This window comes from Lissotriton helveticus, chromosome 7, assembly GCF_964261635.1.
Source record: "Lissotriton helveticus chromosome 7, aLisHel1.1, whole genome shotgun sequence".
NCBI classification, from domain to species: Eukaryota; Metazoa; Chordata; class Amphibia; order Caudata; family Salamandridae; genus Lissotriton; species Lissotriton helveticus.
This window is the reverse complement of record NC_136068.1, coordinates 55,760,984-55,784,982: the sequence shown is the minus strand read 5'-3', so window position 1 is coordinate 55,784,982 and position 23,999 is coordinate 55,760,984. Positions and strand designations below refer to the sequence as shown.

The following is a 23,999-nucleotide window of genomic DNA, read 5'->3' as shown; positions in this document are numbered from 1 at the left end:
AACTCTCAAAATATTCCTTGTTGGGCCATGCCCATCCTGGACATGAGGACTTCACAACCGCGCAATTTCTACTTGCGATTATGGGGGTCCCAAAAGGAAAAATCCACTAGATTAGAACCCTGTGGTGTACTGGACACATGGCCTGATTTGTTGAGGCCCTGGCCTCTAGATCCCCACCCCCTCCTCCCAAACACAAGGCCCCCCAATCTGCAATGTATCCAAATACTCAGACTGAAAACTAAAATAAATGTAGTCACGTTCATCTCTTGTGGCCTTCGGCCCCCTTGCACTCAGGAACAGTATCCTCTACTGTCTTAAGGTTGAGACGACCATTCCCTAATTCCACCAGCATAGCAGGATGTAAGGGCCGCTGGATAAAAAGGCTGCCTGGACTCCCTCCCACACCACGCCACCCTTCGCCTTCACTACCATTCTCCATTTCATTCTACAAGGTTCTCATCCCTCCTCTTCAGCACCCTTTTCCTCCTTGCACCCTTTCCTGTCCTCCTTTTGGCCCACAGCAAAGGTTAATGATTAAAATATCATACCTGGTCTTCAAAAAATGAGTGACTTTATAACCGACACAAATTAAGAACGGGTCTTAAATCCAGCTAAGTGAAAATAGTGGATTAGAAGCAGAATTTTGCTTTTGCAGATTTATTAATTTGAAACAAACCTCAAAATTACTGGGATAAACCCTTGGTAGCTTCAGGCAACCAAACGTTTGAGGGAGGAGCGCCTACCAAGCCCAAGTTCAGAAGGACCTTTAAGGAACCCTGGAGACCCGGACCTCAGATGTTCTTATACCACCTTAGAACTCATTCTGTCCCATTTCCACCGTAATAAACATATGTACACAAGCATCTCTGTAAGGCAGTTGCTTTATTGTCCAAAGAGCGCAGCTCCTGCATTTAAAGGCATCAAGAATACAATTAATAAAAGTCAAAAGTAACATCTTCGTACAGCCTGGCCCAGCAGAGCATTAGTTTTATTTACAACTTGGATGTCTAAAAAGGTTTTATTTATACAGTAGGCATGTGTTTAAACTGCATTAAATGTTTGAGAGGGTCATTGCAAGTACAATACAGAGTAGGTTAAAATAAACCATTTTAATACAAAATGATCATAAATAAAATGTTTAAATACAAGACCCAAGATCTAGTCTCTAGACTAATCTCAACCCTACTGAAGTCAACCCTACCTCCCTCCAAGTCAACAGGGGAGAAGGAGTGTTGAGTACGACTGAAGCACTCCAGCCTTTAATGGAAAATGTACAATTATTCGGAATGAACATTAATGCGGATTTAATGTGAACTGCCTAAAATTACTATTTTTTTTTTATACATACAAGAGAGGGTTTTCAGATTTACATTGCACAATCTAGTCATACACAGTATGAATACTTTAAAAACAAGCCAAGGAAACTGTAAAACCAGAGTAGTTCAATTAAAAAGCAACAGCTATTTTCAAACATGGATAAAAGTTGACAGAAAGACAAGATTGCTTAAATACATTGTGTGCAAGGTTGGATGTCCAATCTACTCAAGGGTATCCATAGCTATCCCACTGGAGGTTTTGGAGTGAGAGGCCAGTGTGATTCAAGTCTACTCCTCTTCAGATGGGACACTCCATCATCTGATTGGCTGTGGCAGTCCACCACACATTCTGCAAGCTAGTCTTCCCTGACCCTTCACACCCATACAGGCTTTGCCAATATGGTGACCTGCCTGCAACCTTTTACATTCTCATACTCCTACTTTTCTAGTGCAGATTAATATACTAGTAGACCATCTGCCTCATCTGGGATCCTTTAATTTGGTCTACTCATTCGGTGGGGCGTCCCTCATACCCATCCTGAGGTGAGATTCAGCAAATAACCCTTTCTTTACCATCGTCAAATTCCACAGAAACATTTTTTTTTCTTCAAAATGTGGACATGGATACTTCATATTCCTCAGAATTCAGAAAGGCTTTTGTACAATTCATGTAGGTTGAGAATAGTGTGAACATAAAAAACTATTCTACTTGAAAAGTTAGACATTTTGAACAGCAAGAAAACCATATAAAAACCATATAAAACCACGATATGTACACTCATCGTACCATCCTACCAAAACTCACCATCCTACCAACACTCACCATCCACCCAATGTTCTTCACATAAGTGAACAGTCATTACCTTTCCTTGGAAGTTGGATAGACCCTTCTGCACAATCCCTCAAAAGGAATTGGTAAACATTTCTAAGCGAGTACGTCATGCACCCCTCCGACATCAAAAATGTCCAGCACTCTTGATGGCAGGGTAGGAGCTATACAAGGCATGACATGCATCATCTTAAAATCAAACCATCTTCCAACAACTAATCAGGTAGGACACCATGCACCCACGTTACAAACGTCTCGCATACAAAAGAGTGGCGTTGCACCTCTTAAAATAAGCTGCATTCAGAATGCACACTTTTGTATCAGATCCACATAGCTCAGTATGGACCAGAGTGCAAAGTGGTCCACTTGTGCTGTAAGTTAGCAATAGTAAACATGTCATCAAAATTTGTTCAGTAGGCAAACAAGATTTGCTCAACTAGGACATCACAATATTGTCCCCTCCATCTAGGAGGTAGTGTCCAGATATCACCACAGGCGATATAGGTCAGTCACATGCACAAATTTTCAACTTCGAAGACAGCGTCAGAATCTAGGACAAGGTAGCCCCTTCGGCTAGAGGAAGAATTTTAAAGGGCTAGTAATTATAGCTCTTCAGAATCATCCCAATCAGTCGGAGCCCTCTCTAGATGGGGATAGTTTAGCGGTGGATAGTTATGTGCCGGTGGATATTTCTGCAGCGGTTGTGGGTAGTTCTGCAACAGCTTGTTGCCCGGATAAAAGAGTCCAGAGGCACCAGGGAAATTCCAGTGTGGTGGGAAACTGTATCCAGATTCCTGCGACATACCATCCATCATCATGACATTCTGCCAGAAATCAATCTCTTGAGGGACAGCAGGTTCCACTTGATGTGGCTTGTTGAAGTGGGAGCCAGGGTTGTGCTGGACACCTACTGAGTTCCACCAGGGAGCAGACTCTTCCTGCATAATTGTGTAAGGAGCATTGGGGTGACCATAGTTTTGTAATTGATTAACCATTGGACCAACAGTACTTTTTCTGGCATGGATGGAATAGCCTGGGTAGAATCCTGGTGATGGCTCACTGCATGTGGATGATGGTAAATCACACTGGAAGAAAACCACAAGGTTTAGAATTTGACAATCTGCATGCTTAAATATTTTATGCAAACTTGCTTTAAAAAAGTGCAAAATGATTGTACATACAAGGCAGGTGTGCTGGAAAGCATCATAGAGAAGTTATCGAATAAAGGACAAGACTGAACAGCAATGCTACCCATGTGTCGGTGTCTGATCTTTATGCGGATTTCGCAAATGGTGTGTGTATATACACACACGATCAAGCAAGTCAGATTCAGTAACCATTGAGAATGCAAATGCTCCCTGTAGGGTGCTGGAAGAGCGTAATTTACAAATAACCTATATAGTTGAATTTATGATCACACCAGAAAGAGGAGGAGACCAAAGCAGACATTTCTTTAGTCTCAGGTTAACTAATTTTGTCAATCCACAAGTTAAGCAACAACCAATTCAGACATATTGGTCATTCTAAACCTAGCCTAGAAACAAAATCCTTTTGAACTCTGAGCTCAGACAAGACCCTTCATTGGTGACCTAAAACAAAAACAGCCTCACAACTCCCACTAAGTTGATACACAGACAAGCTTGGACAATTGGGGCAAACATGCAAGTTATGTTGAGGAAATGCGTTTAGTATTTGGAGGCCATTGGTGATCTTGGCAAGTGCCATTTTAAGGCAAGGTCTGACCGGTATTTTAGGCTGATTGGGTCCAAATAAATACCTTAAGAATGGGAAGTGATTCTACTGAACCCAACTTATAGAGCGGCCTTGTAGACTAAAGTTGTTGGGTTAAAGAAATACAACTTACAAAGCTGAACCCAAACAAAATTAGGCCTTTTGGTTAGGCTTCATGGTCACTCCCAGCCAGTTGGTGTCACTGCCAGCCATTTGGTGAATTGTAGGAGGTACAGATTAGGACTGTAGATTGCTATGCAAGTTAAGTTCCTTCTTTCCCCAATTACTTGTTTTGAGAAGACCGCCAGGTGAAAAAAACTCAATTTTTTGTGCTGCGGTTGTGGGTACTGCATGTTGAAACTACCCTGCAGCTCTACACTAAGGCTGTGCCTACAGAACATGGAAAGGACACTTTAAAAGGAGAACCACCCTAAGCCAGTTCTACAGGGGATCCACATCTCGGGTCTTAGAGAGGTGTATAGAAGTGACATCCTCTCCTCCCCCACATTCTTGTTCCAAGGTCACTATGGCCAAAGAGGAGGTTCTCCCACAGGGTGAAGTTGCAACTAGTGGAGGTCTCTGGCTTGTGCTGGGCTACAAATGCCATGGTGTGCCAAGCCAGTCGGAGGTCAAATTCAAATTCGTGATCATCCCATGTGTGGGCTACATCAGCCACATTTTGCCAGGCCCCATAGGAGGATGAACCCCCACATGCCATAGGCAGATTGCCTCAACCTTATATACACCCAAAAGCTTGTATAGTGATGCCCCACCCCCGAACAGTCGCAGAGTCATGTTGTGCAACTAAATGTGCTTGTGAAATGATCAGAAGTAATCAAACAAGCAATTTTTATACAACATACGGATGAATCACACAGGGTCATGTCTAGTTGGTGAATATTTGAACCAATCACATCACGGACAAGGACATAGAACTGCTATGCTCAAACTTCTTATCTGGCCCAAGAGATGTATGACATTACAACGCATGCTTTCACTCCACATGCCATTACGACACAACTTTTACAATGCAAGTCGTTACAACGACTTGCTTTGGGGGTCTCTGGATAGTGAATAGTTTCATTTACTATTCCAACTCCAGTCCCCGTGGATAGTAGGGAAGGTGTTGGATAGTAATTAAACTATTCCCTATCCTAGAGCACCCTCCAGAGCAAGTCGTTGTAATGACTTGCGTTGTAATAGTAGTGCAGAGTAAAAGTTGCGTTGTAAAGGATGTTTCCCGGCCCAAGAAGGTCAACTGCTTCTTCATGTGAAAAGATGGGATTTAAGTTTCAGAGAGTCTTACCTGCAACATGCTGTTCTCATTCTTAAAGGTGGCCTCCTTGTTTAGCTTCTTGATCTTCATTCTACGATTCTGGAACCAGGTCTTAACCTGCCGACAGACAAGAAAATCAGGAAACTGTAGCACTATGTAAACCCCCCTCTAGATGCTGCAGGAGCTCTGCCACCCAAAAACTGTGTCCTCAATGTTTATCAAAGACATTTAACCCTCTCCGCGCTTCATTCTTCAGACCAGGTAAGTGAAAAATACTTTATGCAATCCCAGATCCTAAACAGCCAAAGGATTACCTCCCCTAATCTCACCCAGGTACCTCCAGACCTCTCCAATTTTTGTCAAGTCCAAGGGTTCATTTTAAGACCAGAATGAATATATCACTATAGTCTTTGACTGCCAGCTCAGCTGGTACCAAATGGATGCATTTGCCTGTCACTGGGCCTGGTCAAGAAGCAAATAATTTCCCCAGTCAGCACGCTGGCATACTGTTACACCCTATTTACAAGTATAACATGTACTCTAGCCCTGCTGCCTCTAGCTGCTCAGCCAGAGTGTGTCTTGGTATTAGAATGTTGGTGTGCCTGTGATGCGTGGAATGCCCGGGTGTCTGAGTGGGATGAATGTTGACAGTTCGAGAAGGGCTGAGCAGCTAGGCAGGCTGCTCCTGGTGGGGCTGGTACCACACTAGGCTGGCGTCGAGAGATGTAACCTACATTTGAAGACAGAATAAAGAAGACCTAAATATACATCCTGGCGTCTTTCCACATAGGACACAACACATACCTCAACTTCCTAGACGCCAACATCTTAAGTCTAATTTTACTAACGGCTACCCGTTCATCCTCCCAAAGTTCATGCCCACAGACCTTTCAAAATTACTTACTGTGCCAAAATAACAAAGTTTGCAAATCTGAACAAAAATTAGTCTATGGTGGCCCTTTCCCCTTGCAAATATCCTTAAACGCCACCTCTGCACCACAAACCTTATCCAAATACTCCAAACTTTACCCTACAGTTTAAACCCATTCTATTCAAGAACAGGTTCTATATCTATCATGGCTAAGTCTCCCGATGGATGGATTCTCAGAGTTCCAAAGCTTGGGTTCCACAGAAAAGTGCTCCGAAGCTTAGGTTCCACAGAAAAGTGCTCCGACTAGACGATTGCCTGTATAGCTGAATTAATATGCAGGATATTTACATTACCCAAACAAATAAATGTTAGGGCATTGTGTTTTTTCTATAAGTGCTGCAAAAGCACCCCCCTCCCTCCCTGCCCCACCGCCCTCCCAACCGCTGGAATTGTGTTTCTAAATGCTTTAGTTTTTAAACTCAGTACAACATCCAACTATAAAGTTACTTACTGAACAGCTGAAATACCTTATCGGACAAAAAGCTCCCTGCACCAATCAGGTCATTTTTTTAAATTATGTTCCAAGTGACCAACCTCCAGATGTCACTAATGTTTTAACTCCTACCCATCCAGAGCATCTGTTTAAATGCCAACTTCTCAAACACATCTGATCTGATTTGCATTAAATAACAAAAAGGTGACTTTGAGTAAGTTCTAACTTTAGCAAATTTGATGCAATTTGATTCAGGAAACAAAGCTGAATAGATTGCCACAAGTTTCATATCTGAATTAAACATCTGGAAAAAGGGTTGGTAGGGCGAAATAAAACCCTTTATTTCCCATCTCTGCTTGACAGATCAGCAAATAAACTTCTAGAGAAACTAATGTGGGTGACTTTATAAATGTCATTAATTCTCAAGCGTGACAGTTATTGCAAGGTAGAGAGAAAAAAATAAAACCCCTCAAAAAATATATTTTTTTTAGAAACGGTAACCCCCATTCTCAAGGGAAATCAATACAAAACCATCTTATCATGCCACAGTTGCCTGCAGCCCAGATGCACCAATGCTAAAACATCACTTCCTCATTTGATCAGTTAGAGAAGCAAAGTACTACAGATAGTAATTTTTTTTTTTTTAAATCACCATGATGGGGAGCTCAAATTGGTCACTCCATTAAAATTGCCAGTCAAATCCAACAAGGAAAGAGCTTCAGATTTAAATGATAAAGTTCTCTTCAGTTTAAGAGAAATACTTGGAAAAGGCTGTGTTAGAGTTATCATAGGCATGGTTTCCCCTGACTTTTTGCCTCCGTCTCCTGTATTTTTGATGATGTGCTGGATTTCATTTTTGCTGGCTTACATGCTTTGGGTACTTTGCTACTGCTGATCAGTTTCAACGTTCAAGTGCTCCCTGTGTAAATTGTTAGGATTGATTCCCCGATTGACATTTCATTTACTGGTCAGCCCCTAGTAAAGTGCATCGAGTGTGCCAGGTCTGGTACATCAAATACTACTAGTGGTTCTGCAGCACTGATTGTACCACCCACATGAGTAGTTCTGAAGTGTTAACTCAACAACTGCATACATACACTGCAGTGGCAGGTCTAACTGCCTAACCTTCCGTTTTCTTACATGTCAGTCACATCCAAGGTAGGCCCAAAGTACCCCTGTGGGCAGGGTGCACCCAAGGGTATTTGTGTGCTCTACAAATCGCAAAAATTAATAAATCTGTGAATGGTAGGATATGCCCTGATGTGTGTGGCATGTCTTGATAGGGAATTACTTCCAAATTCGTTTTTCACTATTGCAAGGCTACTTGATCCCTCCTATTGGACAGGATAGGGAGCTTGTTCATAAATATAAACATAACTGCCCGTGGGAACAAGGTAGGAAAATAGAGTTTAGTATGCCTTAAATATAAAGATGCATCTTTGAGGAAAGCAGATTTTTACATTGAGTTTGAATGTACCACGTTTAGAAAGTAGGTATTTTCCTGGTTTAGCCATCCAGTGTGCCTCTGCTAGGATGTGGATTGACTGTCTGGGTTTGGAGTGTCAGGGGGTGGGGGAGGGACAGTGGCTCCAGAGAGCCTGATGAGTCAGAGCTGGGCTGAATAGATCTGGGCTGCATTTAGAGTAAGTGGGAGATTTCCTATCTGAATGGGCCTGGTCTTTCCACAATTCTTTCTCCAAGTCCTGCCAGGAAGCTGCACCAGAGAGGACAGAACTGGCTTTGGCTGGGCACAAGACTTCTCTGCACAAAGAGAACAAAGACATTTTGGGGTATAAGTATTAGACCTAAAATCCCTGAACTGGAGACTACTACTGGAATCGAGAGGATCCTTTAACAAGGAGACGAGCTGTTGAAACTGAGAAGTACTGCCCCTGCTGTGTCTGGGGTTGGCCTGCAATGCTGTTTCTGCCAAGGAAAGGAGAAGGACTTTACTGTGTCCCCTGCTTGAGGAAAGGCTCCTAGGGCTTGAGTAGAGCTGGCCTACTGTTTTGAAGTCTCAGGAACACAAAGACTTCACCCCCCCCCCCCAGCTCCCCTGAACTTCCTTGCTGGGAGTTATGGCCTGCCTAGAAGTGCCTGAGACAGTGTGGGACCTCTGGAGGTAGTTTCTGCTGCTGGGAGCTGGAAAGCAACACAACAAGAAAAAGCGAGGCATCGCTCTTCTTGCAACAGTTTTCTGATGCAATGCCGTGGTGAGAAGAATCTCCATGCATCGCCGCTGAAACTGACGCAGCACCAAGAAGCGACACAGAGGGATAGCAGCTGAAGAAATAGATGCAGCGCTGCTAGATACCACCACATTGTTTGCAGACGCATCCCGGATTCCCACGCATCGTCCCTGTGAGGCAAGTTTTCTGACACATCACCTGTGGATCAGAGTGGTCTTAGAATAAACGCATCACTTCCCCCCCCCCCCCCCCCCCTACAGACCGGACCTGATGCACTGCTCCGCTGTGCCCAGCAGAACTGTCACACCGCATCCACTAAGGTCTCAGGAAACTAGGGATCTTTGTTTTGACGCTTCCCATTACTGCAGCGGTTTGGCTTGGTGAATGTTGTTGCAGGTCAGGTACATTGCAAGAAGTCACATCCATAGTTTTCTATGGACTTAGTAGCTAAAACCTTTTGAAACTAATTTCTTAATACGCTTAGGTTAGATTTTTGTTGTTTTGGTCTTGTTAAGTTTAAAGATACTCTATTTTTCTAAACAAGTGTGGTGTCCACTTGGTGTTATCACGGTTTTACTGAGAGTGTTGGTACAAATACTTTACACATTGCCTTTGGAATAAGCCTGTCTGCTTGTGCCAAGCTACCAAGGGGGTGAGCAGGGGTTATCTAGAGTGTATCCCCCTCCCCTTACCTGGACTAGAAGCTAGTGTCCTTATTTGGATAAAGGTACCTACCTCTGCCAACTAGAGACCCCCCCCCCCCATTTCTAATGCACTGGTAATGTGGGTTTGAAATTCATAGCAAAACACTAGACTGGTCTTCCACAATGGCCATCTGCTGTCAATGAGCACTTAGCAACTGAATTGCAGAACATGGACTGATTCCCAGATAATTAAATATTTTGGGAACCAATTGCCTGGGGGGGGGGGGGTCAATATTGTGATGTTACCAGTTAGTGATGGGGAGACAGGGATTTATGCACTTAATTGAGTAGCAGTGCTTTAGGTAGGAGGGACCTGGTGTGAACGTTACCCAAAACAGTCAACTTAATAGTTGAAAAAGTGCCCGGTGAGCAGTCAAGACCCATTGACAAGCTCATTGATATTAAAAGATGCATATTTTAAGTGCACCTCAAAAATCTGTGCAGAGAACCCCAAATGAATTTTTTTTGCATCAAAATAAATACTCTTGCTTGCAGGGCAAACCCTAACTTGTGCCACAAGGGTGGGTTTTCTAAATCTCATTCAAAACCCCTTTCTTCTACAGTGCAAGCAACATCCTGCACCCTCTTCATAATGCCTCCTCCCGCAGACACCTACCTGTTTGTAGGTGAGGCCCAGGGAGGTGGCCAGTTCCTGGATCTGCAGGGGGCTCAGATACTTCTGCCTCTGGAACCGCTCCTGCATGATCAGGAGCTGCTCCTTGGAGAAGGCCACACGCCCCTTGCTCTTCTCAATCGGCTTCCCCACATCCACTCCAGGAGGGAAGGAAAACTCCAACTTTGGACAAGCCGGGTCAGATGGGGACAAGTCAATTCCAGAGTCTGGAGATGAAGACGGGCAGTCTAAAAGTAAAAATACAATCTCTTAATAGTAAAAGACAACAAAGTGGAAGAGTGCACATGAGAACAGTAGAGGGTTCAAACAGAAATCAAATGGAGTGACTGCAAACGTTACCCATGCGCGGTCCCCAATATGTGACATGTCCCACTGAATAAACCAGTATTTTAGTGAAATGAAGACCCAATGTAAGAAAACAAATGCGTAAAAGTTGGGTATGACTTATGTAGCAAGTAATGCAAGATAGCATTATTTCACTATTTTATCAATTTAGCTCCATATCGTCTGTCCTAAAGTTTCACTTCATTGCTACTAGTTTACCAGTCTACAAAAGTCAGAAACCAGAAGTTGACCAGTTACCATTTGTAAATGCAATGTGCACAAGCCCTTAACAGGTTATGGTCAGAGTTGTTGACCTTAACCACTTGTCTGCGTTCCTCTACTAAGGTGAAGGTCAACAACTGACCATAACCTGTTGAGGACTTGTCCACATTGTTTTAGCATATTACTCTGGGAAAGGGACAAGTACCAGTTCCATTTCCTAACTCTAGTTGTTTTTACCCTTTGGAAATGGTAAACCACTAAATGCACCAAGTGTACCACTTTAGTTATTTTTTTATTTGACTTGCTTGAGCTAGAAATTTACTGAAATCTGAAAATTATGCAGCAGATAGCGGGTTATATGGCAAGCATGGTAAATCCCTAAACAAGCAGAAAAACGCTCCTGCTGCAAAATCTCATTCGGTTGACCCCGCTAAAAACCATACTAATACAGTTATGCGCGCATTCTGGATGGAGCTCTTTAGGTCTTCTCCGGTACTTGCATTGTTCTTTGGTGTATTTGGATTGGTCTGTTCAAATACGGCAGTTTCTGCTCTTTTCAGTGACAAATTATATTCTCAGCCCTTTGGTCGTGATTTTGTGACGGAAACCAAGGAACCAAAGCAACATTAAATTCAACTCCTGAAAACATTCAAATACACCAGTCTGCTGGCTCAAGAATCTTGGAGGTGGAGAAAAAGAAAACAAACCAAAGTTACTCGCCTGAATGTCGACTGCACTGACCATTTCCAGGACATTTTCATTAGAAACACAGGTAGTGTTTTGCCTTGGTCTGCTGAAATATTGCAACAACCCTCCTGCACCCGCCCTCCTGGCGGGCAGACTGCCTTCCCCACTACAGATCCATGGCTACATGCAGTGAGCTCTGAGTCAGTTGTGGGGAGACAAATACCGTGAACTCAGCAGGAGCTCGGGAGGCTCTAGACCATCAAGTAATGTAGAAAATGTACTGCTTGATCCTCCCACTTTTAAGAAGGAAAGATCGATGGCCCAATCCTTTTCAGGCAACGCAGTGAGAATCTGGAACTCACTTCCGCCTCAGCTCCGGCCCGCCTCCTCCCAGGCCTTCAAAACTGACCTCAAAGTTCTCCTCCAAAGACATTTCCAAATATAATTCTCACCCTCTATTATCTGAAGGAAGACCTTCCTGTATGAAGGGGGCGGTTCCCTAGAGGGCAGGGGTATCTACCTCTGACCACCCAGGGACCCACCTCCTCTCGGAACGTTGCAGAGTGTTTGGAGTCCGACCCTCCGAGGGGAGGGTTAGGCATTTGGAGAGCACACAGCGAGATCCCACCACACCACAAAGAGACACCACACAGTTGTTCGATATCTAACAGGACTCTTTATCTCACACTTATGCTCAGGGTTATCAGTACACACGTTTTACTATATATGAAAGTTAGGGGGTGAGGCTCTGCTTTGGTATGTAGGGACAATTCCGTCCGGCCTGGCCAGATGGGGGCAATACTCAGTCCTCCCGGATAGGGGGAAAAGTCGGTCTCTGGCAGCCGGCTCTCAATCCTTGAGTCATGGGGGGGGGGGGGGGGAAGTCGAGCGATTCATAGTGTTCGCCGCAAGTGGCTCTCAATCCTTGAGCCGGACACTGTGCAAGGCTTTCGGTGCTTGGTGTACCCAGCGAACGTCTCCCAATCCTTGAGCCGCGGGGTACGATGGTGCTCTGGTGCGTGGTGTACTCCGGGAACGACCCGCACTTCATAGCTGGACTATCCTCTCTGGCTAGCTGGGAAGTCGCGCCGTGCACTGGCAGGTGCGTACCAGGGTTCACGTCGTACTCTCGGTGCTGGCGGTAGGATGCGCACGTGCGGGTGCATGCTAGGGTACGGCTGTACGCTGTTGGAAATCCCTTTTGCGCACCAGCAGGGTATGCGGGGGTACGAGAGTACCTGCAGATTGGAGACTTCGACGCGCACCCATGGGTGCGGCCAGGGGTATGGGATGTACCGGCGGGTCTTACTGCACACCAACAGTTGCGGCCAGGGGTATGGGATGTACCGGCGGGTCTTACTGCACACCAACAGTTGCGGCCAGGGGTATGGGACGTACCGGCGGGTCTTCTGTACACCAACAGGGGTACAGGACGCACCGGCGGATCTTGCTGCACGCCAACAGTTGCAGGAGCCGCGACAGCAGGGCTCTCGAGGTTCCCAAAGGTCAACTGCCGCCAGTGGAGGAGAGGGCTTCCAGTTATAGGGCCACTCCCCTTTGAAGTTCTTTGATCAGCCAGGGGTTTCCTTGATGTCCTCCCCCTTCTGGTCCGGACTTCCTGTCAGATGGCCTCTGGCTCCTCTCTAGCTGGGGGCAGGAATGTCAGACGGCCAGTGGGTCAGCCTCAGAGGAGACAGGGTCTTTGGCCGAAACTACTCCACCCCCCCCTTCAATAGTGCCTGCCTGCTAACACCAGGCTAGGAGATGACTTGGCTGGGGGACCCCAGCCTTATGTTTCTCATGGTCTGGAGCGCGGTGGGGTTGATTGGGGTTACACAGGGTCGGGCTTCCCTCTGCTGTGGGTCTAGGCTACAGCAGTCTCGGGACCTGTGGAAGGGGCGCTATTCTGGAGCTACTGTCATTTGTCCTCCCCCCAGGGTTGGTAGAATGTGTGGGTTCCGGGTTACTGCTTAGGCTGTGGCCCCACACGGGGTTCAGGGGTGAGGCCCGAAGGAGTTTGGCTGGTAGGAGGGAACAGATCCGGGGGCTTTAGAGGGAAAGAGTGTAGGGCGACCCACGCCAAGGCTGCTAGGTCTAACACTTCCATTATAGGAAATTCTATGCTCCATGACTATGGACGTGCCTTCCCAGTGTGTTTTTTTGGTTTGAGTGGTGTTGAGTGTTCTGCCATTTATTGAAGTATTATCCTTCTACTTGTGTCTGGTACTCTTTTGTGACATGCACTCGTCACTTCTCTTGTAACTCACTGTTTGCTACCTCTTACATTTGGTTTGCTTTTGATACTTTACACAAGTGCCACCATTGCCTACGTAACGTTTGTTCTTGTGTCTGCCATATATTGCAGTACTATACCTCTTATACTTTGTACGCCTTTGTAACTTGCACACATGTCACTTTTTCGTCCTGTAATGTACCGTTTGCTACCTCTTGTATTTTGTTTGCTCACAATTGTCACTTTTACCTCATGTAACTTGACGTTTGCTTTTGTACTTTGTTCACTTGTAATTTTTTCCTCATGTATCATTAACGTTCCTATTGTGAAGCATTCTGACACCTTCGGGTAAAATCCACGCTTTATAAAAACGCATAAAATAAATCTAAAAAAAAAATCTGTGTCTAACTCCAGGTTGGAACACGAAGCAGGCAGCCAGGCTCCCACCCCTAAGCCAATCACAAGGCTGCAATGCATTGCTGTAATGTCAGAGTGCTGTGACGCGGTACTCAGCCAGGGGCTGTAGGGGTGAGCATGTTCTCATTGCAGGCTGTAATGCAAACACCCTGTCTCCCCCGAGGCCGGCCCCGTTCCCCGCTGGCAGTCTGACACCCCTACCCCCCACCTAGAGAGGAGCCAGAGGCCATCTGGCAAGAAGCCCAGGCCAGAAGGGGGGGGGGGGGAGGACATCAAGGAAACCCCTGGCTGATCAAAGAACTTCAATCGGGAGAGGCCCTATAACTGGAAGCTCTCTCTCCCACTGGCAGCAGTTGACCTTTGGGAACCTCGAGAGCCCTGCTGACGCTGTCGTGCCTCTGTCGACTCCAGACTCTGAACTCCAGAGCCCTGCTGTCGCAGCTCCTGCAACGGGCACCCCTAGTGTGCAACTGGACCCTCCAGAGCCCTGCTGTTGCAGCTCCTGCAACAGGCACCCCTAGTGTGCAACTGGACCCTCCAGAGCCCTGCTGTCGCAGCTCCTGCAACGGGCACCCCTAGTGTGCAACTGGACCCTCCAGAGCCCTGCTGTCGCAGCTCCTGCAACGGGCACCCCTAGTGTGCAACTGGACCCTCCAGAGCCCTTCTGTTGCAGCTCCTGCAACAGGCACCCCTAGTGTGCCACCGGGCCCTCCAGAGCCCTGCTGACTGTTGCGGCTCCTGCAACGGGCACCCCTAGTGTGCCACCGGACCCTCCAGAGCCCTGCTGTCGCAGCTCCTGTAACGGGCACCCCTAGTGTACCACCGGACCCTCCAGAGCCCTGCTGTCATGGCTCCTGCAATGGGCACCCCAGCCACCGGGCCCTCCAGAGCCCTGCTGTCACCGCTCCTGCAACAGGCACCCCATGTGTGCAACCTGACCCTCCAGAGCCCTGCTGATGCTGTCGCAGCTCCTGCAACTGTTGGCGTGCAGGAAGATCCGCTGACCCACCGGTATGAACCATATCCCTGGCCGCAATAGTTGGTGTGCAACTTTTGGTGTGCAGTAAGACCCGCCAGTACGTCCCGTATCCCTGGCCGCAACTGTTGGTGTGCAGTAAGACCCGCCGGTACGTCCTGTACCCCTGGCCGCACCCGTGGGTGCGTGTCAAAGTCTCCAATCTGCAGGTACACTATGTACCCCCGCATGCCCTGCCGGTGCGCAAAAAGGGATTTCCAGCTGAGAGTGCGGCCCGTACCCTAGCACGCACCCGCTGGTGTGCATCCTACCTCACGCACCGCAAGTATGACACGGACCCTGGTATGCACAGCGCGACTTCCCAGCTAGCTGGAGCCGTTCGCTGGGTACGCCATGCACAGAAAGCCCCGCACAGTGTCCGGCTCGAGGATTGAGAGCCACTTGCAGGGAACACTGCATCGATCATCCCTCAACTTCCCCCGTGGCTCAAGGATTGAGAGCCGGCTGTCAGAGACACTGAGACTTCCCCCTATCCGGGAGGACTGTGAGTATTGCCCCCCCATCTTGCCAGGTCGGGCCTGACTGAACTGTCCCTACGTACCAAAGAAGAGCCTCACCCCCTACCTTTCATATATAGTAAAACGTGTGTACTGATAACCCTGAGCTTAAGTGTGAGATAAAGAGGCCTGTTAGATATCAACAACTGTGTGGTGTCTTTGTGGTGGGATCTCACGGTGTGTCCTGCAAATGCCTAACCCTCCCCTCTGAGGGTCAGGCCCCAAACACTCGGTAGATCTCATGCCCTCTAGGGAAACGCCCGCTTCCTAAATTGGTAGCAGCGGAAGGATTAGAACAGGCATTTGTGGTGACTGCACAGTGAGTGACCAATCTACTACCTCACAAGGACAGACCCGAACGGAACCGTAAAATTGGGCGACTAACACCAGTTGTTCCCCCACCCCCCCGCACCAAACACGACAACGATGAGCATTACCGCGCCCCCCGGGAACCAGCCCTTTCAGGAAGACCAAGTAGATAATTACACCCACAGGGAGTTAAAACAGTTTTGCAAAGATTTACAAATCCCGACCACGGGCCTCAGCACCAAGGAAGATTTCCAGAAGGCCCTGAGGGCCTGGGTAGAAACCGGGGACGCTCTGGGCCCTACCGGCGAGCAGATTGCGGAACTGGGGGACCTACCAGGATTGGCTCAGTGGCAACAAGAGGGTGGTCCCGGGAGGAGTTCTGCCAGGAACAGACCACCTGCCCCACCCACATAGGTGTGCGACAGCAGGCCGCCACATAGGTGGCTGGCAACCAGTCTGGGTCCCACTGGATCTACTGGGAAAATGGCCTCCTCTATAGCGAGCCTAAGTCGGCTGAGCTAGAGTCAGCCCATGTGCTGGTAGTAACCCTATGCTTCAGGGACTTCCTACTGGGTCTGGCTCATGAAGTACCGCTAGCAGGGCACCTGGGACAACATAAAACCTACCACCAGCTGGTCACCCATTTCTATTGGCTCTGGATGCACCACAACATAGAAACACACTGCAAGTCCTGCCAGACAAGTGGGAAGAGTGTGTGTGGGGGGGGGGGGGAGGTGCAAGGCCCCCCTCCAGCCCTTCCCAGTGGTCAGTACCCCCTTTGAGCGGGTGGGGATCGATATTGTGGGACCTCTGGATCCCAGGACCCCCATGGGCCACAGATTCATCCTAGTCCTGGTGGACCATGCCACCAGGTACCCCGAGGCCATACCCCTCCAAACAGTGACGGCCCCCATGGTGGGGGTGCCCTGATGGGAATATACTCCTGGGTGGGTTTCCCCTGGGAGGTAGTGAGCGACAGGGGGACCAACATCATTTACAAATATAGGAAGTCCCTGTGGCAGGAGTGTGGGGTTACCTACATATTCACTGCCACCTACCACCCCCAGGGCAATGGTCTGGTTGAGAGATTCAATTGGACCCTCAAGGGAATGATCATGGGCCTCCAAGAGCCCCTCAGGCACAATTGGGACATTCTCCTGCCCTGCCTCCTCTTCGCTTACCGGGAAGTTGCCCAGAAATCCTTGGGGTTCAGCCCTTTTGAACTGTTCTATGGTCACCCCGTCCGGGGACCCCTAAGCCTGGTCAAAGAGGGCTGGGAGACCGCCCCCCAGAACCCTCCCCAGGATGTATTCTGCTACATCCTGGCCCTAAGGAATCAGACTGGGAAATTCAGGGAACTTGGAGGCCAACCTAGAGGCTAGCCAGGAAGATATGAAACGCTGGTATGACCAGAATGCCACTCTGTTAAGAGTTTCAGCCTGGTCAGCAGGTGTGGGTGATGGCCCCAGTGGAACCCTGTGCTCTCCAGGACAAATGGACCGGTCCCTTCAAGGCAGTGGAGCGCAAAAGCCAGGTCACCTACCTAGTAGACGTCCAGTCCCCAAGTAACCCTTTAAGGGTCCTCCATGTGAACCGCCTGAAGCCCCACTGTTGAAGTACTCCTGCTTGCTGAGAGCAGATTTCTGTCTGTTACCCTACACATGGTGATGCAGGTAGAAAAACAGACAAAACTATTGCTCTCACACAGAGCTGCATGTTTAGCAGCTCTGTGCGAGAGCAATGCCAGCTCACGCTGGAGGCAGGAATCGCGGTGGCATTCAGGCTCACCCCATGGTGAGCAACGCTGCCGACTGCGTGGGCTCCGCAACACCAAGCACGTCAAGGCCTGGCCCAAAGGGATGGGGGTCTCCAGGGCTAAAATCAGCCTGGAAAGGGGAGCTTTGTACCCCACCTCCCGTGTGACATTCAATCATACACTTCTTTGTTTCCTGGATATTTCCTCGGTACCAAGGAAGTGACGAGAAGCACTTGTGTTGGTGGAGATTCACCTTTTGCAATCTTGTCATTCTCTTGATGAGGATTCGGGTTATCACAGAATTGTGAATGAAGACACTGGAGGAACAATCACATTACCAAGATCACATGCACAGAACTTCACTGGAGAAGATACCTCGTGATCCTTTAAGCAGCTGAGGTAGAGAACATGCACTAAAAATGTACCCAACAAGATAACACTTAGTAATTAGCCAGTAGGAAGTACTCCAGTTGGGTAGACATTTTTAGCAAAACTGTGGACTCTTCTTGGCTAAAATGAGGGTAAATTCTGGTCCTGTTCATTTCACAAATTAAACTTCAACCAGAACCACTTACAAAAATAAACCTAACAGGTGCCCCATCTGAATCGCCACTTGAGTATAGAACAAATTATCCCAACTTATTGGGCTTGGAGAAGGCCAGGCATATGTGTTACCTCTTGTATTCCACATTGGAAAACAAACTAAAACCCATAAATGGAGGTAAAGGCATTGCTGATCTATTTGATCACAATCTGATCCGGGGTGACTGATAAGTGATTTCTTTCTTATCTCTCAGTGAGAGCAGAGTTCATAGTTCTCCTTTTAAATGGTGGAGAAGTGGAGAAGTGGAGAAGTGTGGCTCAATGGTTAGAGCGGCAGACCTTGATGCAGAACGCTGGCCAGGGACCAGGGTTCGATTCCCGCCTCGGCGGGATCGGGCTTAAATTCCTCTGACCGGATATTCTCGCCTCAGTGCCGAATCTAAGCATGGGCCCCACGCTGCAACTCTGGGCAATAGCTTGCTTAGTCTCCACAACGGCCCCCGATGCACAAGGGATGCCTGGTTTCACCATGGGATGCCCAGGAGTGGACACCTCACAAGGAAAAGCCAGGAGGGGTTCCCTTGTGGTAGGAGTACAAGCGCCGGGATGCCTCCGGGTTACTGTTCGCGCTATACAAATACAACACATTTACATTTAACACATTTACAAATACCCTCAGTATACAAAAGCATAAAATCCATTGCACCACGCACACAGACCCAGACCAACTCAAAGTTTACAGGTTACAGTTAGGAAATAAAAAATAACTTCCCAGGTAAATTAAAAAAGTTCTAGGTACATTATGGTTAAGAAATTTTATAAAGAAAACCTTAGAAATTCACTGAAAAAAAGCCAAAGGTTACAAGGACGTTATAGTTTGGCTCATTTTTCACTCTTACAAGACCAGTCAAATTCAGCACAGTTGCCTGAGCGAGCTACAACTTATGCCTCTAATGCACTGCTTATGGCCTCACATGTTACATCACTGATGACAATCCAGAGAACCACTCACATCCCCATAGGAGCTCATACCAACTTCCAAAAAAAACACTCATACTTACAGCCACTCACAACCACTAACTTGCCTATGCAGCCACTCACACACTCAGTCATACGGACACTTACACACCCACAGACAGTTACTCGTACAGCTATGCACATCCCACTTATGCACCCACTCACCTACAGAGTCTCACATACCAACTTTCACACAAGGCGACGCAGTCACTCACATGATATGTATTACAAATTAGGTATCACTCAGTAGTAAACAAAGTATATACATTTTACTTTCGCCACACGCCACTTCTGCACACACTCACATACACAGCTTCACGTACCAACTTTGAATATATGATTATACCACGATTTCAATTACCACGCATGGCTTAACCACGCGAATTTTACATCGCAAGTGGCTTTACCACGCTGGTATTTACAACGTAGGATTTTACTACGCCTAGAAACGTCTTACCTGCACGTCTTTCTCTACGAGCCCTTACTTCCATCCTCCATTGAAACAAGCGTCAAAACACGTATACCAAAATAAAAAAAGGACTGCTTTTTTGACGTACACGGCACGTCTTTGGGGGAGGCTTTCCTTTTTCTTTTAAATTTATGTTCGTTTTTTTTTTTAAAGTAACCTGCTTGTTATTTTTGGGGGGGGAGACCCCCCCCAGCCCCCCTCCGAGCCCCCCCACCCCCCTCTGCCCCCCAAGCCCACGCAGAACGACTTGAAGGAATACCACGTCTCCCCCTCAGCCCGTGGTAAAGACGTCGTGGAAGGCACCCTGCGTGGAAGGCACCCTGCGTGGTAAGTGTCACGTGGTAAACGTTAGTAGTGGTAATGCCTTCGTGGTAAATGATGTTTCCCACCAACTTTCACACAAGGCTACACAGTCACTAAAATGATCTGTATTACAAATTAGAGATCACTCAGTAGTAAACAAAGTATATACATTTTACTTTCGGAGGGGGGGGGGCTTCAGCAAGTGGTGGAATGTCAGATATGTATTAAGAAAAGTACCGGTGAGGCCCCTCGACAAACTGCAGGCCCACGGGGATGAGGCAATTCTGCAGCTTTGTTTCCTTTGACAAACATGGAACAGCTGCATTTATCACAATTCGTCTGCTGCATAATCTTCAATTATAAACAGTACAAAAAAAACACAAAAAACTCAACATGTTTCTAGCTCAAATAGATCAAAAATTAACTACAAATGAAGCCACATGTTCCCACTCAGTGGATGGCCTGGTCCCAAAACGTTAACTGGTCATCTTTCAGTTGCTTATTTAACTGGTACTAACGAAGCAAAAACTTTGTTCTGACAATATTACCATGTGCAAAAATGACAAAATTAAAAATACCATAACGAACGTGCCACGCTGTGCGGCATAATTTGCCTTTTCTTGCTGAATAGTTAAGTCACCCTGCTGTATAATTTGGGGCTTTCCTGCCTCATAATTTCAGTCGCTCCGACGAACAGTGGCACCAATTAACAGTCTTCTCCCCCCATATGCAACAGTTGAAACAATGTAAAGAACAAGAGAAGCGCCTCTCAGATATTGGCGCTGACAAGGTCTTGTATGTGTCTGTCAGGAGCAGGTCTCAGAAGAACGCTGGGCTTCGAAGCCGAATATTCCGATAGAGTGTGGACAACATTTCACTGCAGGCGAATATTAATGGGGAATAGATACATACATGCCAACCCTCCCGATTCAGGCGTGAGACTACCGATTTGAAGGCTAGTCTCCCGCCTCCCGATTCCTGCAAGCAAAAACCCGATTCCTCGGGGTTTGTTGACAGGGCGTTTGTGTGAAGTGCTAATTTTTCCAGCAATAGTCAAAGTGGCCATGCAGGGGCTCTCGATGGGGTGAAAAAACAACAAAGGGTCATTAACAAGGCAATAGTCTTTTGAAGACCTGTGAAGTAGGGGGGGGGGGCGTGTGTGTGCACAGGAAGCTGTTTTCGGCTGGGGTGTCACACAGGGGCGGAGGGGGGGGACAACACTTGCATCACCCTCTCAGCCTGCCATTGCGCTCCATGCTTGTAAAAGGTAAGAAAAAAAACGTACATTTGTGTTTCAAATGTCCAATCCTGCAGCAGCACACTTCCAAAGCCCATACACGCCAGTAACCCGATTTGAAGCCCCATTCTCCCGATTTTTAAAAAAAAATCTCCCTCTTTGCTCTTCTGAAATGTTGGCATGTATGTAGATACATAACTTTCACACAGAAGAAATACCAGAATTCTGAATCAACCAATGGGATACTTAAATACTCGAATGACCGCGATCTCCAACAAAAAGCACAGCGAGGCACCGAGGGGAATTAAACGCAGCTAAACACCGGACAGTTATTATGTAAACTGATTGCCGTAAACGACTTCTAACCAATACTGCACGGGAACACGTGAGAAATTGACTCCTGTTAGTAGCTCGGAGGAAAAAAAAAAATTAAGTTAAAAATAAAAAAACCAGAAAAAAAAAAAAAAGGGGACGTGTTTAAACTACTGAAGTTTTGAAGTTTCTGGGGCAGAGGGTGAAAAGAAAAGGAAGCCTGATCTCTCGACCAACAAAGGGAGGGCCTGAAAGAGCATTACTTGATTTTAATATAGCGCAAACGTGGCCCAAATACATCTGAGCGCTTTAGCACGAGATTAAAATACATTACGCAAGGATTTTTTTTGTATTTATTTATTTTTTAAGGCAGGCTGGAGGTTCATTGGTTTGCCTGTAGTCATCGGATTTTGAACCGACGCCGAGACGAACACGATCCCCCAGTTCCTAAGCCCTCAGCTCGGACCATTAGGACACATCTCCCTACTTGTCGGGGCAGTTGTGTTCTTGGGCCAAACTTCTACTACTCTGTGTTGGATCCATATTTTCATTTAATTGCGGCGAGCAATGTGTCAACTGACAGACGCGGAGCTTGGCAGGTGCCTTTAGGGACAGGTAACATTCCTTAATTAGGCGGGCAGGCGCCGAAAGATTTTGGAAAGTGTTAATTAGCATAATAAAGAGGGAATGAGTATTTTGTTCACGGAGGACCCCGGACACAGTAGATTAGTCAGTGCGTCCGCCATGGGCCCTAGAGAAAGAAAGGTGCGACCCCCGCCTGCAATGTAGGATATAAACTACAGCAAGAATCAGAGATCGGAAAGTAACCTCCGACCCCCGGTGCACTGCACCTGCCGCATCAACAGCAGCCCCGCCCTTGACAAAACGCTGCAGTGCAAAGTTGCACAATTAACATGGAATAGTCAAAAGAACGTATGTGAGCCCGACCCCCCGCCTTGAAGGGACCCCCCACGGGCTATGTCATGGTTTTTATTACTCCCACGCCAATCCTTTCCAGTGACACTCCAATAGCCCCCTTACCTGGGACAGGGTCCCCCTTCTCTGGCGGCCCCCCGCTGTTAAAGGGGTCCTGCCCCTCCGGGACCCAGTAGAAGCGGGTGAACGGGCCCTTGGGCAGGGAGGGGGGGATGGCCATGTGGGAGCTCAGGGTCAGACGGGGCCGGTGGGCTGCAGACAGAGGGGCGTCCGGGCTGGCCATGGTCCCAAGGGGGGTCGGAGACACCCGTCTGAGAAACAAAAAATACACCCCGCCCTCCCCGCGGCGGGGCTCTTATAGAGGCCGAGGGGCTGCAGGTGCGGCTGGGGCCGCTGCAGGCCTCACCGGAGGGGGAGGGGCGTGGGGGCACGGGTCCTCACCGGAGGGGGAGGGGCGTGGGTGCACGGGTCCTCACCGGAGGGGCGTGGGTGCACGGGTCATCCCTGGAGGGGGAGGGGAGTGGGGGCACGGGTCCATCACAGGAGGGTGGGGTGGCGTGGGAGCACGGGTCCTCACCTGAGGGGAGGGGCGTGGGTGCACGGGTCCCCCCTGGAGGGGGGGGGGGCGTGGGAGCACGGGTCCTCACCGGAGGGGGAGGGGCGTGGGTGTCCGGGTCCCCCCTGGAGGGGGAGGGGCGTGGGGGCACGGGTCCTCACCGGAGGGGGAGGGGCGTGGGTGCACGGGGCCTTAGTGTTCGCCCACACTTGAACCCGGACTTCCATAGTAAGTAAAACATATAGTCCTTTTGGAGGATTGGTTATCAAACCCTGACTTTTACTATTTACAAAACATTTTCATCTGGTAATTAAGCACAGCTGGTGCCATGAATGTGAATCAAGACTCCAACTCCCAGAATGCATTTCGTTTCAAATAAAAGGCCTGACTGGGGCATAGCATCTGCTGTGACATGGGGGTCACCTGGTCATGCTTTTTTCCCTTTGAAAGTAAAGCTGAGATCCTGGGTTTATGCGTGAGTATTTCAAACAAGAACGGTTTTTGATTGGAATTCTGGGACTTGTAGTTCTTGGTTTATCCCACATAGAATCAAAACTATAAGTTCCAGAATGTAAATGGGAAAAGACAAAACCCGGACTGGATGGGATAGTACACCCTGGACTTGGGAAACTTCGGTGCTCCGTAAAGGGGGGGGGGGGCGGACTCGTGTTCGGAGGTAAGACTTGTGGGGTTGTCTTGGTTCCAAGGCCTCTGCTTGGGACTTAGTGCGCATGTGCGGGATAGGCCACGAAGCCGGTTCTAATGACGAACAGTATGGTCCTCCAGTCAAGAGTGATGATAGAGACGAGGAGCGCCTGATACCCCAGGTTTGCTCGAGGGACCATGACGTAAGAGTGCTGTGACATCACGACAGCGCTCTGTGCCTCTCCACACTACTGAGCCCCCAGAAGGGCGCTGTGAAGCATTACCTATGACATATCATCACCGGCGTTCCACGTTTTCATTCATAGGGTTTACTTTTTAAATATTTCATCCAGGTGTGTTAGTCCAATTGGTTCAGATGCCCAAAACTACAGCTCCCAGAATGCATCACCGGGTTAAATGGAAGCCAAGGCCTGGGAAAGTCAAGTGAGGTACTGGG

The 23,999-nt window shown here is 47.9% G+C and overlaps 1 protein-coding gene across 1 annotated transcript; it reads right to left on the bottom strand.

The window, feature by feature from the left end:
* Positions 1–2,368: 2,368 nt before the first annotated feature.
* Positions 2,369–22,624, bottom strand: LOC144766602 (homeobox protein NANOG-like). Its single transcript, XM_078650394.1, has 4 exons — positions 22,447–22,624; positions 10,026–10,270; positions 5,183–5,269; positions 2,369–3,230 (listed from the first exon to the last, which is right to left on the bottom strand). Exons 1-4 carry the CDS (start codon positions 22,622–22,624, stop codon positions 2,748–2,750), a joined length of 993 nt encoding a protein of 330 aa, XP_078506520.1. The 3' UTR covers positions 2,369–2,747.
* Between the last annotated feature and the right edge of the window lie 1,375 nt (positions 22,625–23,999).

Excerpts from the sequence above, each read along its gene's own strand:
- LOC144766602 (XM_078650394.1), bottom strand. The coding sequence starts at position 22,624 with ATGGCCAGCCCGGACGCCCCTCTGTCTGCAGCCCACCGGCCCCGTCTG. Across the intron at positions 5,270-10,025 it reads TGGGCCTCACCTACAAACAG|GTTAAGACCTGGTTCCAGAA; the intron begins GTAGGTGTCTGC and ends GTCTGTCGGCAG. Across the intron at positions 3,231-5,182 it reads ATGAGAACAGCATGTTGCAG|TGTGATTTACCATCATCCAC; the intron begins GTAAGACTCTCT and ends GTTTTCTTCCAG.